The sequence below is a fragment of the Helianthus annuus genome, chromosome 9 (assembly GCF_002127325.2).
Source record: "Helianthus annuus cultivar XRQ/B chromosome 9, HanXRQr2.0-SUNRISE, whole genome shotgun sequence".
Lineage (NCBI taxonomy): Eukaryota > Viridiplantae > Streptophyta > Magnoliopsida > Asterales > Asteraceae > Helianthus > Helianthus annuus.
The window spans coordinates 146,042,930-146,058,975 of record NC_035441.2 but is presented as its reverse complement, the minus strand read 5'-3'; the positions used below and the strand labels follow the sequence as shown (position 1 = coordinate 146,058,975).

Below are 16,046 nucleotides of genomic sequence, written 5' to 3'. Positions count from 1 at the left end.
TATAACATTGTAGGTTACATGTATACCGATTTGTGTGGACCATCCTTGATGCCTAATAAATAAATACATAATGATTTAATTATGAGAATTATGAGAAAATCATAAATGTACTTTTAGCCAAGTCTAATGATTTCGAGTCATGATTTTCTATGAGATAAACAAGCAAATACAACTACAAGCTTGAATGATTTCGAGTACCAGAAACAGAGCCGTGCTACAAATTTAAGAATCATATTGCTGATGGGAATATGAATTCTACAACACTTCGCCTGTTTAAACCAAGGTCGATTGTACATAGGCTCGACCAAACGACTGCTATATTTTAGGAGCCCACAAAGAGGTTCAATGTTAATAATAAAAAAAAGGAAAAGAATTGAGGTTATGTTACAACAAAGCTGACATGGCAGATTGTCAACATCTGCTGGTGGTTAAAAATGATAACACCTAATGTTACATCACAAGGTGGAGAAGAAGAACAACTCTACTCCTGACTCGTTTTGCCCCTCACTGCTGAGCTGTCTGAATCCTTTGACCCATCGTAAGAAGAAATGAAGAAAGACGTTTGATTCTTTTGCAAAAACCTACAATAATGTGATATAACGATCAGCTTGTTTTAACATGTATATCATCATAAGAAAAAGGTTGTACTTGAGGAAGTCGAGAAATTTTTGCTGCAAACGCATGGCCAGATCCTCTTCTATGTTAACATATGGCAATAACTCGGGTAATTTAACTGCGTAAATAAGAAAAACCGTCTTGAAAACTAATAATCAATAAAACCTGACCCGTCAATATTAATTAAAGAAGCACATACCAAACAGACGCAAGAGATGTTCAGCACCGTATATGGTTGAAGGAGAAACATTATCTGTAACGAATTCTTGAAATTGTTTACGCTCCTTATTGTACAAAAGAATAACTGGTAACGCTCTGTCGAAATAACACCTTAATCCCTTTAATATCTCTCCGACCGCATCCGTCATCCTGCATTCACGCCAACAATATCAATACTAAACATCTTAATAAAAAATCGTGACAAATGAGTAGATTTTACGACTGTGAACTTACATGCCGTCCTTCTTTGACCTGTATTCAAGGTACTTCGCCAATATGTCATCAACATTTGGAGAGCGAGGAAGTTTAACAAGCTGAAAAAAAGTTTTAATAATTAATTTTCTAGACAACAGTTGAAGAATAAACATAGGCAGGCGTAGTTACGTACCTTATCTTGATGATTAACGAATTCCCAATCATCCACAAGTTGTTTCTTTAAAGTTGATGGAATTTGAATCTTCACCGGCTTTTCAACAGATGCATTCCCTTTCTGACACAATTAACAAAATCAGTCAGCATATAGCACAGATTCATACGCGATATGGAAAATTTACCTCTGTACTCGAGTCACTCTTTCTCTTCTTCCCTTTTGCCCCTGAAGTAACACACAAATTAATCACCACAGGTATATAAACTGTGTTACGTACACTATACGGTAAAGTTTAAAGGACATACCACTACTCTTGACATCCTCTTTTTCCACCTTTACATCTGAGTAGAATGAAATTTTCATTGTTATTCATAAAGCAGAAGAAAGCAGAGTGTATGTCGATTAAGAAAGGATTAAGTGTTATGGTTTGTATAGCAATTTGAGTGATTATAAGAGGGAAATACCATTTAGTATTTTTGGCTTAGCGTGACTTGAGCGTCCAGATTTAGGGTTCTTTTCGGCACCTTGTTTTTTGTCAAGGGCTTGCTGCTTCTGAATGTTCTCATCGGTATATTTCATCAGACGGTCAACACCAACCCATTCATCCCAACTGTTATCAAATAATATTAACGCTTCACAACCATTTTTATTATTTTATGCACTTTTTGGATAAAAACAAGACCTGTTTTGATACGTTTTATAACTTTTATTACCACAAAACTTCCACTAAAATAGTTATATAATCTTAACAAGGTTATTTAATGGGCGGTATTCATCTTATACTCATAGTAGAACCTAAAAGAGAACATGATGTATGGTAAGACCCGGCAATCTCAACCTAAACCTTCATCAAAATGGACTTTTAATATAAGTTTTTGAGTTAATTTGGGTCATGTAGTATTTCCAACGGGTCAGTTTGGGTCATTATAAAAATTATAAAACAACATGAGTCAAACTGGGTTTGAAAGCCGGTTAGTTCTTAACAGCCACAATCAGAAACGGCCGTCATCGTGTCATCTGGTAGGTGCTTCCGCCAGTGAAACTCCGGTTAGTTCTTAACCGCCATACGAACAGGTGGCTGAAGTGGCTCGGCAATGAAACGAACGGCGGTTCTCCTCTCTCACAACTCCGGTTAATTCTTAACCACCATACGAATGGGTGGTTGAAGTGGCGCCGGAAGGAAACAATCAGCGGTTCTGCTTTTCTCAACTCCAGTTAATTCTTAACTGCCATACCAACAGGTGGTTGAAGCGACGCCGGAATCAGACGATCGGTGGCTCTCCTCTTTCTCAATCAGTATGTTTGAATCTTTAATTTGTAATTATTTTCTTTTTAAATCTCTAAATTAAAACAGTTCTTTTTAAGTTTAATCAAATTTTGGTTTTCCAAGCTGTTCTAATTTCAATTTATATTTTAATTCAGTTAGTAATCATGAAGATTCTAATGCTGCTGACATGTCATTTGTAAAACAACCCGTTTTGACTCGATCCAATATGACCAAACGACCCGTTCTGACCCATGACCTGACCCGACACGACCCGCCCGCTTTGCCAGCCATAGGTATACGAAAAGCACCCGTTAAATACACACAAATGAAAAGTATAAAATAAATAACTTTCAATCATAACTTCATAAAAGAAATCACAGTTCGAATATCTACTTTATATGATAAAAATATAACAGTGTAAAAAATAAAATAAACATACAACTATAAAATTATAAAGTATACTGAAAGATAATGAAAGATATTCAGTACAGATATATAATCTTACTTATGCTTAGATTAGGATAGAATAGTAATTAGATATTTAGATACCAATTGGATTGGTTTCCCATGTCTATATGCTTGTTTAGATAAATAATAAAATAATAGCACATAATATTCTACTTTTTTCAAGTTTTCAAAACTATACAAGGCGAGGAATAAAAACATTCAAACTCCCATGAGAAGAGATTGATGAGTACCATAACATAGAAGCTTAAACTTACAAACTTGATAGTATGTGATCATTGTGTTGCTTGTACGGTACTACGATCTACTCTATGTTGTCAAAAGCCCTTCAGGATGCACCTAGGCCCTCAGGTGAGTCACAAGAAAAGCACCTTGAGGCCATCCAGGCACTCCGGCGACGTTCCGACGAGGTTCTAGTAAGGATTTGATGAGTTTCTGCCCAAGTTCTGTAAATTCCGGCAAAAATCTACAAATTCCAGCCTAATTGGTATGTTACATCCAAAATTGGCCTAAAACCAGCCTAAACAAGCCTAAAAAGGTCTAATATCCCTAAAAATGGTATGCTTATGTTACGCGCCTTACGTAGACCTGGCAAACGGGTCGGGTCATGGGTCAAAACGGGTTCGGGTGAAAACGGGTTTGGGTCAAAACGGGTCAATTAAAAAAGGGGTTGTTTTGATTCAGGTCAACACGGGTTCGGGTAGAAACGGTTTCGGGTCAGAACGGGTTTCGGGTCGGAACGGGTTTCGGGTCGGGTTGGTTAAAAATGTTTTCTAAAGAGATTGTACATCAAGGGGCAATTTTGTTCGGTTCGAAACGGTTCGCATCGAAACGGTTGGCGTCGAAACGATTCGATTCGAAACAGTTCGGGTAGAAACGGTTAAGTTCGAAACGTTACTGGTCGAAACGGTTCTATTTCATACCTGAAGTACGATGATTACCTTCCGTGTATACATACTTATCTTTAGCTTATGAATTATATTCTTTTTGCAGTAATTTCTCTATGCTCACAAGAGAAGAGATATAGCACACCTGCTATTGAATCAAGTAACTTACGACAGTAATAAATTTTTATTATTATGTGAACTACGGTGTATGGGTAAAAGATTAAAGATCCTTAAGTTAATTTAGAGGTAATGCAGTCTTCCATGTAGCAGTAATATTTATATAAGTGTATAACTATATGATAACTCAGAGTTTATCATATAGAAATAACTTTAACGCGGTGAAGTATACGTATTTGTTTCCAAGTTGATTCGTCAGCTAGTAGGTTTATTATATGTTGTGTCAACTAACTCTCATGTACTTGAGCGGCTCATCAGCATGCGATATTCTTTCTAATTATCCGTCCCCAATCGCATTACGATTATGTGATCACTTATACACTTTAAACACACACAATCATTGTCCCTTAATCTGATTTCACGGGTCGAAACGGTACGGGTCGAAACGGTTCGCGTCGAAACAGTTCGATTTGAAACCGTAATGGTCGAAACGGTACGGGTCGAAACGGTTCGATTAGAAACGGTACTGGTCGAAACGGTACGGGTGGTTCGCGTCGAAATGGTTTGATTCGAAACGGTACTGGTCGAAACATACGGGTAGAAACGGTACGCGTCGAAACGGTTCGCGTCGAAACGATACGGGTCGAAACGGTACGAAACTCGTCCCGACCCGAAACTCGTCTCGTGTGGAAACTCGTGTCGGCGAACCCGTTCCGATCCAAAACCTGTTTCATGTCGTAACCCGACTCGTGCGGATACTTGTGCTGGCTCGAAACCCATTCCGATCCGAAACCTGCCCCGTTTCTTTAAGACACTAACCCACATCGACCCATTTCTTTAATGTTGTCGACCCGTTTTGACCCGAAAATAAAAAGATGGAATTTCAAGTGACCCATTGTGACCCATTTAGTTAAAATATCTTACCCAAACCAACCCATATAATTTTAAAAGCAACCCAAACTAACCCACTTGGAATGCTTTGGGTCAAGATTGCCCCCTCTAGCCTTACGCCTAGGCCCAAGGCTCACCATTCGTGACTTGAGTGCGCCTTGAGCCTTCGACAACTATGAATCTACTCAATGTTTTAAAAACCGGACAAGTAATCAAATTGGCCACACTACTAGTTCACTGGTTGGGCCGGTTGAATCAATCTTAAAAACCAGTTGATGTCATAACTCTTTTTGGAAATTTAATAATATATTAATATTATATTATATTAAATCAAAATGCCAATAAAAAAATATGAATGTAGAATATAACTGTAATGTAATATTAATTAAACTTAAAAAAACTATATTTCGAAAACAAAAAAAAAAGATATAAAACTAAAAAGAGCTCAAATGTGACAACTACATCTAAAAGACTGGTTGCTTATGTTTAATCATATACCCATAATTATGATATGAATATTATCCAGTTGAGTTGGTAAACATTCCTTAATAACCACATGTGGTATATTGTTCGAAACCTGGCAACTCCCCGGTCCCCAATAATATTTTTGAATACCGACTCTAAAAAATTATCCTTTATTTTCTCTTTGTGTCCTGTTTGTAAGAAAACTACAACCACTCCTCTTCTATAAATTGAAAACTAAAGCAAGCATTACAATCAGGTTCGACCACCAAAAACGGTTACCTGTTCAACCAGGTTTGAACATAAACCGCTTGGTTTAACTGCAAACGGTTCAACTAGAGTGAAAACCAAACCAGTGGCGCCCCCAGTTCCGGGTCTAACTGGTTGAACCAGCTGGTCCGGTCTTAAAAACAACGGATCTACTTGTAGACACAAAACAAAGAAAATTAAATAGACTGAAGAGCTAGAAATATACAGAGTACAGACATGATATTTTTATATCAGAATATGAGATAACACCACAAAGAGGATAATTGACCACCCAAGGTCATATAAGTAAGGTTCTATCACCTAATTTTTTGCGGCATTAAACATGTAAACAAATATTTAACACAAATTTCAACACAATGTGCTCTTTCCTAGTTGATTTTTCCTGGGTCCATTGATAAATTATATTCAAAAGCATATAGTAAGTATCAAAAGAGTATACTAACACTAATTTAAATTGATAAAAAGCATGCTAATAGGCGTTCCGTTCAGTGTCGTTACATTTATTTGTTATATACCACTCCTAACAAAGTAACAATGACATTACTACAATGCTAATCACAACCTATACCCAACAACTTTGTGTATAGAGCTATATGACTTAAGCCTATGCTGTCAAAAGCGCAAAAAGCGTGCGCCTAGGCGCTCGGGCGCAGCGAGGCGAATGCAAACCTATAGCGCCTGGTGGTAGCCTAGGCGCAAAAATGGGTTTTTTTTTTTGAAAAAACGGTGCTGAGGCGCAAAAAGGCGCGCGACTAGGCGCAAAAACGGTGCTGAGGCGCGCAGAAAACAAAAGGTAACGCACAAAAAAAACGAAACCGAGTGCGTGCAAAAACTGCCTCACGCGGGCCCAGGGTTTTTGGAGCTGCATTCGTGTGGGCATGCACGAGTTCAACCAAATTCCAACTCAAAAACTCATTTTTGCAACCCCCCCCCCCCCCCCGCGCGCGGGTAGGACTTGTGGTAAAACATGTCATAAAGCTACAATGGAGTGGTAAAGGCTTTGCCTTTACCTTATAAACAACCACTCACTTTGTTCCCACACCAATGTAGGACAAAGTATTTACCACCTTTTGAGACTTTTATTCACACACCCAAAACTTACAACATATAAGTCCTAAAACTTTTGCTACTAACTATTAGCTACATGATCTTATATGGCATATACAATAGTTTTTTTAGTTTTATATGTGGAACCTTATTTATTTTCAAAGCATAACATATTTTTTATATTTTTTTCCCTATGTACGCTTTTCTTAAAAAAGCCCACGCTTTTTTTGCGCCTTGCGCCTAGGCTCCGGGCGAGGCCAATGCGCCTCGCCTGCGCCTTGCGTCTTTGACAACATAGACTTACTTTACCAGTTGCAAGTCAAAAATACATACAGGAATGAGACCATGAAGAAAGAACTTACTTTTTATTCCAACCCTGCAAAACAGAAAGAAAATACTCTATTACTAGTATGATAACCGCCACTTAATCGCAAGATGTAAAACTAAAATATGAACATCATACCTCATAGTAAATTCACAATTAAACAGTACATTTATCCTTGTGGGACAGTAAAGCAAAATAAAAAGACGGTGTAAAACTTACAAGGTAATGAACGAAGTATTTCCACTCATTCTTTCGTATCTCCGCCTTTTGAACCTTCATTGTCAAAAGAAAAAAACAAAGCATAGAAATACTATAAGTACTTATATCATTCTACAGTTGTAATTAAGAGGCGAAAGTAGAGAATAATATATACATGGTTAACAGAAAAGTATAGTTAAGTTATAACATATAAAACACCTAAACGACTAAAACCTTCAATTCATATAGCAAAAAAAAAAACAACTAACAGGCAACAGCAAAGCCAAAATATCAAACGATTGATAAGAGTTAACACTTAAATAATTCTTCGTCGTACTTTAGAGCTAGTTCATTTGTAGTGCCTGTAAAAAATGCAGCATCCTTATTCACTTTATTTCTACTTAAACGTCAGCTCGCTACAATAACAATAACCAATTTACAGTTTCCATTAACCATGTATCACATTCTAATACAGCGCAGAAGTTGACTAAATGTGACCAAACAAGCACCATATGAAAATTTCAAAGTTGCATCAAATCATGAAAAGATAACCACATCCTTTATCTAAACATTTTTGCCACAAGAACCATAATATCAGTCACATCATCCTACCAATTACCGTAAAAACTAAAACTTCTACTGATTCCTGAAAGGATCCTATTTATCTATCAGTCCAATAAATATTGTCCCTTTTACACTAAACTTGTCTCAAAAATAAAAATAAAAATAAAAATTCTCATTACAAAGCCCAATATAAAAAATAAATCACTTTTTATACTTTATAAATTAGAAACCCTAGTACCAAATTATCTTAACAAAAACCTAACTAATCAACTTTAGTCTCTATTCAACATTTCAAAAATGCAAACCCTAGTATTCAAATTCCACACGTAACGAAAACCTAATCAATCTGGTTCATCGAAACAAACACTTTTTTTCTGTTGAATTTTCCCCTGTTAAACCCCCAAATTATGTGTCATTGAAGATCTAAACTTGAATTGAACACAATGTTTTTATGCGAGAAATGAAGAGAGAATGAAGAGGGGACATGCCTTTGCTTCGTAGATGCGAGGGCCGTGATAAGCGAGGACTTTCTCGCCGTCGGAGTAGAGGTTGGAAGTGGAGTCCGGACGGCGGCGATTGGCGGTGGATTTGTCGCCGTCTGTGGCGGAATCGTCTTTGGAACTCCCCATGTTTTTTTCTGAAAGTTTTGGATCGATGAAGATTTCACTTCACCCGCCTCTTTTTTAAGTGTTTCTAATAGACGTTCTTTTTCCTTTGATATTTTGTTTAGGATAATGGTGTTTATGTTTCGGTTCGGTTCGGTCAGGTTAGTTTTGATTAAAAAAAAAATTAATGGTAAAACCAAGGGTCTAACCTTTATTTACACATCCTCATATACGTCTCGTATAGGTTTATACGTCGCGTATAACCTTTTTCAATTTCCAAAAGAATCTATGATTATGTCATATTTTGTATTATATGTCTCGTATAGGCCTATATGGGGCGTATAAACGAAAAAGACCGTTTTACCCCTAAGTTAGACCTAAACTGGGGATAAATTGGTCTTTTTTGCCTCTCTTATATGCCTAGTATAGGCCTGTATGAGGCGTATGTATATGCCTCATATAAGCCTATATGGGACGTATAGACGAAAAATACCATTTTACCCCTGAGTTAGGCGTAGACTAGGGGTAAATTGGTCTTTTTTGTCTCTCTTATATGTCTAGTATAGGCCTGTATGAGGCGTATGTATATAATAGGGTTTTTTTAAAACACTTTTATAAATGGCAAATTACCATTTTAGCCCTAAGTTAGGCTTATACTGGGGGCAAAAAAGGGCTATAATGGTATTTTGGACGACACTATACGCCCAGTCTAACTCTATATGCGGCATATATTTTAATTTTTTTGTTTTCTTTTTTTAATATCCATAACGCTAATATTAATTATAAAAAACTCTTATTAATATCAATAACACTAATATTAATTATAAAAAACTCATATTAATTATAATAACACTAATATTAATTATAAAAAAAACTTGTATTAATATCAATAACACTAATATTAATTATAAAAAAACTCATATTAATTATAATAACTCTAATATTAATTATAAAAAAAACTCATATTAATTATAATAACTCGTATAGGCCTGTAGGTGTAGTATAGGTCTCGCATAGGACTATAGGTGTGGTTTAGGTCTCGTATAGACCTATACAGGTGTTGTATCATATCCTGTACTTGTTATTTTTATTTATTTAAAATATAAAACTTATTTTTGTATAAAAGTTTGCTAAAACGATTAATATCGTATAAAATGTTTGTTAAAAAAAACCTTATATGTGCCCCATATAGACCTATACGTGGCATATATGGGGCATGAGTCATATACGAGACCTGTACGAGGGGTCCTATACACCCCGTATAGGCCTATACGAGGCATATAGGAGCAGCCAAACCAGAATTGATATGAGTCAGACACTGAGTTTGATGTAACCCTATACGCCCCGTATAGGCCTATACGAGACAAAGGGTATGTAAATAGGCAGATAGGGTGTGTGGATAGTTTGAGCCAAAAGTTAAACAAATTGGTTTGGTTGGTTGGATCTGTTGGACCGGGTTTTTTTTTTTTTTTTTTTTTTTGAAGTTGTTGTAACTTTGTATTATTGTTTTTATATAAGTTTAGAGTTAAATGTCATTTTAGTCTCTGTTGTTTGGCTATTTTATCAGTTTAGTCTAAGAGTTTCATTTTTCACATGTGGTCCAAAAAGGTTTCCCCGTTGTCATTAGTCCACTGGGTTAACTTCATCCATTTTCTGTTAACTAAAAGGACAATTCGGTCATTTTATATGTAATTCTGTTAACTAGAAGGACAATTCGGCCATATAAAATGACCGAATTGCCCTTCTTGTTAACAGAAAAATTGATGAAGTTAACCGAGCGGACTAAAATGGCAACGGTGAAACCTTTTTGGACCCACAAGTGAAAAATGAAATATTTGAACTAAACTAACAAAATAGCTCAAACCACAGGGACTAAAATGGCATTTAACTCTAAATTAAAACACGATGAATAGTGATTTTTTCGTCTTTTAGTCTATTTCGTCATTTAGTATAAACTTTCATGTCCAACTCATATAGTTTAACTATTGTATTCATTTTCTTTTACTTTAATCAAATTACTTTTCTACCTCTAAATCGTTTTTCAACGAACACGTTAATACCGTTTTAGACAAATATTTTTAGTTTAGTTTTTTAAGCGAACGCTCCGATTTGAACATATTTTTTAACTTTTCTTTTTCTTTGCTATAATAAGTACACCGAAACCGACCGAGTTTATATCGTTTTATTTTTCATTTACCTTTGTTATTTACTATATTTATTACCTTTTCTTATTATTTTAATGTTCAGAGCCGAGTTACGACACAAATAGCATAATACATTTAGATATTATTTTGTCTAATTTTGCTAATTTATTTATCGATAATCATGGTGTACTATACGTTCTGAATTCCAACCGCGTCCCTACACAACACACGGGTAACTACAACCCTAGTTATATAAAAAAGTTTGATGAGTATTATGCGTGTATGTAAATGTGTGTTTTGAAAGTTAGGAAAATAAATAATAAAGGTTAAATGTCTTATTATGTTTATATGATCTTTTCCAAGTTTTAACTTGACTAGACCGTCAAATTTTGGCTTTTCAAATTGTAGATGAAACTGTATAGATCTTGAATCAGCTGAACCGATCGATTTGCTTCGATTTAGATTCTGAAGTCGTTTTCTAACTGTGAAGTCGTTTTCTAACAATTAAGACCAATAATTTAAAGATAAATATGTGATGCTAAATAATCAATTGTATTAAGATGCATGATAAGAGTTGGAGTGATAAGTTTTGGATGCATTATGTTGTTTGTCGTTGTTTTAGAGATAATAAATATAAATTGAAAAAAAATAAAAGAAAAACTTTATCAAGATGACGTCCTTTTAAACAATAGATATCTTGCCAAAACTTGAAGTCAGATTAAAAAATAAATTAAAAAAAACAACATTTATTAAGATGACAACCTTTTAAAACAATAGAGATCGAAATCAGATTAAAAAATAAATTAAAAAAAAAACATTTATTAAGATGACAACCTTTTAAAACAATAGAGATCTTGCCAAAAATTAAAGTCTTTAGAAATCAGATTAAAAAATAAATTAAAAAAAAAAAAACCTTTATCAAGATGACATCCTTTTAAAAGAACTAGAATTAAGCATCCCCGTGTTGCGGCAGGATCCTAAGACTATGTCAAATAACATCAATGCCATACCGCTGGTAGCGACCACCAACACTGAAGTTGCAGCGTGTTAATGCGAAGAAATAAGACTGAAACATATAACATATAAAAAATAACTATGTCGATTTTGGACCCACGCGTAGCGACAAACTTGTTAAATGGAAAAAAAAAATAGACGTAAAAATGTTGAACCACACACGCACGTTGCGCCGTGTTAACTCGCAAAATAACGTAGAAAAGAATAACTAAGTTGATGTGGGGTCCCCCCGTTGCGGCGAACTTGTCAAAGGGGGAAAATAGAGACGTTGCGACATACCTGTTGATGTGTGTAAAATGCAACATATAAAACACATCAATTAAGGCATAAAACTAACCCTTTTTAAGTACTAATGTTGGAAAAAGAGTGTTTTTGTCTTCCTTTTGTATTTTCAGGATGAAATGAGCTCAAAATCACAAAAGAAGCAAAAAGACCACTAATTCTACCATAAATACAAGAAAAGGAACAAAAGTGGACTGCCCGAACCCTCAACGGCACCTCCCAAGACAAAGAGAAGAAAACAGAGTCTGAACACGCCCCGTGTCCAGCGAACACGGGGGCGTGCCCAGGAAGCAGCAGAAAAGACAAACCAGTAGAAGCTTCCATTGCTCACCACGGGGCCGTGTCCAGCGAGCACGGGGGCGTGGTGAAAGTACAGCTCAACACGCCCCCGTGCCCAAGATTCAGTTGCTGAAAACAGAACCGTTCGATCCCAGCGGTTGGTAATTTCTGATACAAACATGAGTGATAGTGATTCTTTTTACTTTCGGCACTCTTATGGTTTGTGGTGTCGAATATGTGGAGGCGAACACGAGGAATTAAAATGTTTCTTCCTCACTTATAGGCCACACTATATAGACCCACCAATTCCTTGTAACCTTAAGAGGGGCGAAAGTAAAAATAAACACTATTTCTCCCTCGAATGCGCCCAGCCAGATATTCTAGGAGATATGCTCCTTGACGAGCTATTTCAACTAGAAGAACTACTTCTAAATTGGTCAAAAGAACTTAGGAAGGATTTCTTAGATCCATCCCAAGATGATGACCATGAGGAAATGTTGGAACCGCATTCTGACAACCTCGTTGCTCCCGAAAATACCTTTCTTCCTAAACAAGACATGGACGATAGTCGTCCCTGTGCCGATTGTGCCGTGAAGGACTCCCCATCGACCTCGTTCGGTGCATACATAGACCTGAGCGATTCGGCATACACCTTCTTTAACGAGAGCCCGGGAAAGGGTTGGACTTGTCCACCTAGAATGAAAATAGGAATTACCCTCACCGACAACCTCTTGCGTTCTCGCCTTAGTATAGGACAATTAAGGTATCTTAGGCACTTTGGGGTTGTTCCAACAAGTCAGGAGCCACCCGATACAAATTGGCTCCTTGATAAAGACAAAACTTCATAAGGCAGCTTTCCGACACGGGGCCGTGCCCGGCCAACACGCCCCCGTGTCCGCCAAAAGATTCCCCTCTGATCAGAACGTCAGAATACGGACAAACTGTGTCAGAATTTCATCTGCACACGGGGCCGTGTCCAGCGGACACGGGGCCGTGTGCAGTAGGCTGTCATTTTCTATAAATGCAGCCAAAAATCCTGCACATTTGGACCAACTTGGGGACAGAGATTTGAAGGAATCTTCTCTCAAACAATCCTAGGTAAGTCTAAAAGAAGTTTCCAACAACCCATCTTGTCCTTTCCTCTTCTAGACATTTCCCTCTTCTTCATCTTTCTTCAAGAGCCACCATGAAAAGTTTGAATTTTCAATCTTTATGGTAGGAAACAAGGAGTTTTGATCATGGAATCTTGGTAAAAACATGTTATGTAACATTGTTTAGAGTTATTTGCTGTCAAAAAGCTTGCATAAACTCAGAAAATAACTTAAAAAACCAAGGTTCCTTGCTCTAAAATTCTGCAGAAATATGAACACGGGGCCGTGCTCATTGAGCATGGGGCCGTGTCCAGAAGCTGTTTCGTCTTATAAACTATTTTTTGGTTTATTTTTCGTAGAATGGCGAGTGAAAACAGCGAAACATCATCCGTTCATTCCTCAAACAGCCGAAGGGGAAGGAGGCCCTCCGTTGAAGCTACACTTGTGCACTACGTGATAGCGCTAAGGGAGGCTCTCGACGAAATGACGTCCGTGGAGGAGGTCCTCATTGACCGTATTAACGATCTTACAATGGGATTGGAAAGCAGCTTCCAAGAGATTAACCTTTTGCACCAAAGGTTAAACATTTTGGTAGCACCCCCCATGGAACCAGTTCTTCCACAACAAGACTGGAACTTGGCGCTCGGTATTAACAACCCTACCGGGTGGGGAGACCTCCCCGCAGAACCTCCTATGGAAATCCCACAAGAAGTTCCGGCGGAAGTTGAAACTCCTCAAACAAATGCAAACGAACCCTCCTTCCTCCTTCCAAGGGAGGTAGAGGAGTGGCTTGCCGACATATGAGGAGAACCGCACCCGAAAGGTGGAGCTCTACAAAGCCTTATCTAACCAAGATCAGTAGATTCTTGGAAATTTTGCTAAATTAAAATAAAACATAGGGCTAGAACTCCATAAGCTTAATATCTATGTAATTTTTATCTTTATGTAATGTCTCTCTATTAGCAATGTTATGATGGTTTTTATGATTTATGGACTCATGGTGGTAATGGATGAAAAAGGGAACGAGAAAAAATGGAACCATGCAGAAGAACAGAACAAACCGACAAAAATCTCCATAACAGAAGGCTCAACACGGGCCGTGCCCAACCAACACGGCCCCGTGCTGAGCCCCCTGCAGGAAATCACCCAGTTCAGGTAACTGGACACGGGCCGTGTTCAGCGGACACGCCCCCGTGTCCAGGCTTCTGTTTCAATTCTATAATTTTTGTTACTGGCACTTGACCACGGGGCCGTGCCCGGTCAACACGGGGCCGTGTCCAGAGCGCCAGTAACACAAATCTTTGTTTTTAAACACACTTTTACATATTCTAATCAACCAAAAACTTTATTTTTGGACACATTAAGGACAATGTGTAATTTAAGTGTGGGGGGAATGCTAAAACCTTGAAATTTTGCAAAATCCTAAAACAAGCCTTACACAAAACTCTATTGGAACCGCTAAACACCCCAAATTTTTTCAAAAAACTTTTTCATTTTTTTTATTATTTACTTGTCTTAGTTTAAGTTGGGAATAACAAGTGATAAAAGGGTTATATTTTTTTAAATTTACAACCGATAGCGTCGTGATAAAAAGAACTAACATAAGAAAATTATGAAACGGTATAACAAGTCTAGTTAAAAATTCGATTATATATGCTTGGTCACATTAAAAACCCATTCCCACAAAAGTGAGTTTTGAGCCTTTATTGAGCATAAAAATATACATATTTAGATTAAATGCTCATTTTTCGTTTCTTGTGTGAATAGCCGCTCGGTCTTTACAAATCTAGAACTTGCCACGACGATACATTCCCGGTCCTTACCAACTTAAACCCAAGTAAGTAAATGATGGAGGCATTAGGACTAACTATTTTTCTTTCAAAACCATTATTTTTCATTTTTTTTTTACCTACCCAAAATCCCCCTAGAAAACCCCTTTGAGCCTAAACCTTTCATTTCATTACCCCCAAAACAATTTTTTTTTACCCACCAAAAACCTTTTTCAATTTTTCACCTTTATTTTAGTAACAAACTCGGTTTTTCATAAACATACCCTTTACGTGACGAAAAAAAAAAATATGAATAATGAAGTCAAAAACAAACAAAAGCTACAAAAGCTTGTTTGGAGAAATACTTCAAAGATAAATGTCACTAAAAAAATAAGGTATTTTACGAAAACCGACACTTGTTACGATTTTCGCCCTTTTTACTAACCACTAACCAACCACCCACCTTTAAACCCAAGCCTTCACCCCAAAAGTCCTCTTGATATTTACAAAGGTAAAAAGTTAAAAAGGAGGAGGATTGATCGCTTGGCAAGCCTATGGAAAACGTAAGTCCGTGCCGCTCTCGAGCGATTCACTTAAATATACACCTTCGGCCGAGTGATTGAGTGATCTCCCGTGAGGTATGTGAACTTGTATATAAATGGAATTTTGATAAGGCATGTTATGCCCAAATAAGTAGTTTATCTTATGAAAAGTTCAAAATAAATCATGACGAATAGGATTGTAAATAAAATAAAAATAAAACCTATACAAACCTTGGATTCCCGACACTCTAGGACAAGCTAAAAAAAAAAAAAAACTTCTCTTCTACCTATTTCATTTGGGAGTGTAAGCCACATTAAAAGAGTTTTGCTTGAGGACAAGCAAAAGTTCAAGTGTGGGGGTATTTGATGTGTGTAAAATGCAACATATAAAACACATCAATTAAGGCATAAAACTAACCCTTTTTAAGTACTAATGTTGGAAAAAGAGTGTTTTTGTCTTCCTTTTGTATTTTCAGGATGAAATGAGCTCAAAATCACAAAAGAAGCAAAAAGACCACTAATTCTACCATAAATACAAGAAAAGGAACAAAAGTGGACTGCCCGAACCCTCAACGGCACCTCCCAAGACAAAGAGAAGAAAACAGAGTCTGAACACGCCCCGT

At 36.9% G+C, this 16,046-nt stretch overlaps 1 protein-coding gene across 1 annotated transcript; it reads right to left on the bottom strand.

The window, feature by feature from the left end:
- Window positions 1-211: 211 nt before the first annotated feature.
- On the bottom strand, window positions 212-8,413 carry LOC110915204 (protein MRG1). The gene is made up of 11 exons (XM_022159865.2): window positions 8,186-8,413; window positions 7,155-7,208; window positions 6,973-6,986; window positions 1,669-1,814; window positions 1,510-1,545; window positions 1,389-1,429; window positions 1,223-1,324; window positions 1,069-1,148; window positions 815-984; window positions 649-733; window positions 212-581 (listed from the first exon to the last, which is right to left on the bottom strand). The coding sequence occupies exons 1-11, from the start codon at window positions 8,324-8,326 to the stop codon at window positions 482-484; spliced, it is 969 nt and encodes a 322-aa protein (XP_022015557.1). The 5' UTR covers window positions 8,327-8,413; the 3' UTR covers window positions 212-481.
- Window positions 8,414-16,046: the final 7,633 nt, after the last annotated feature.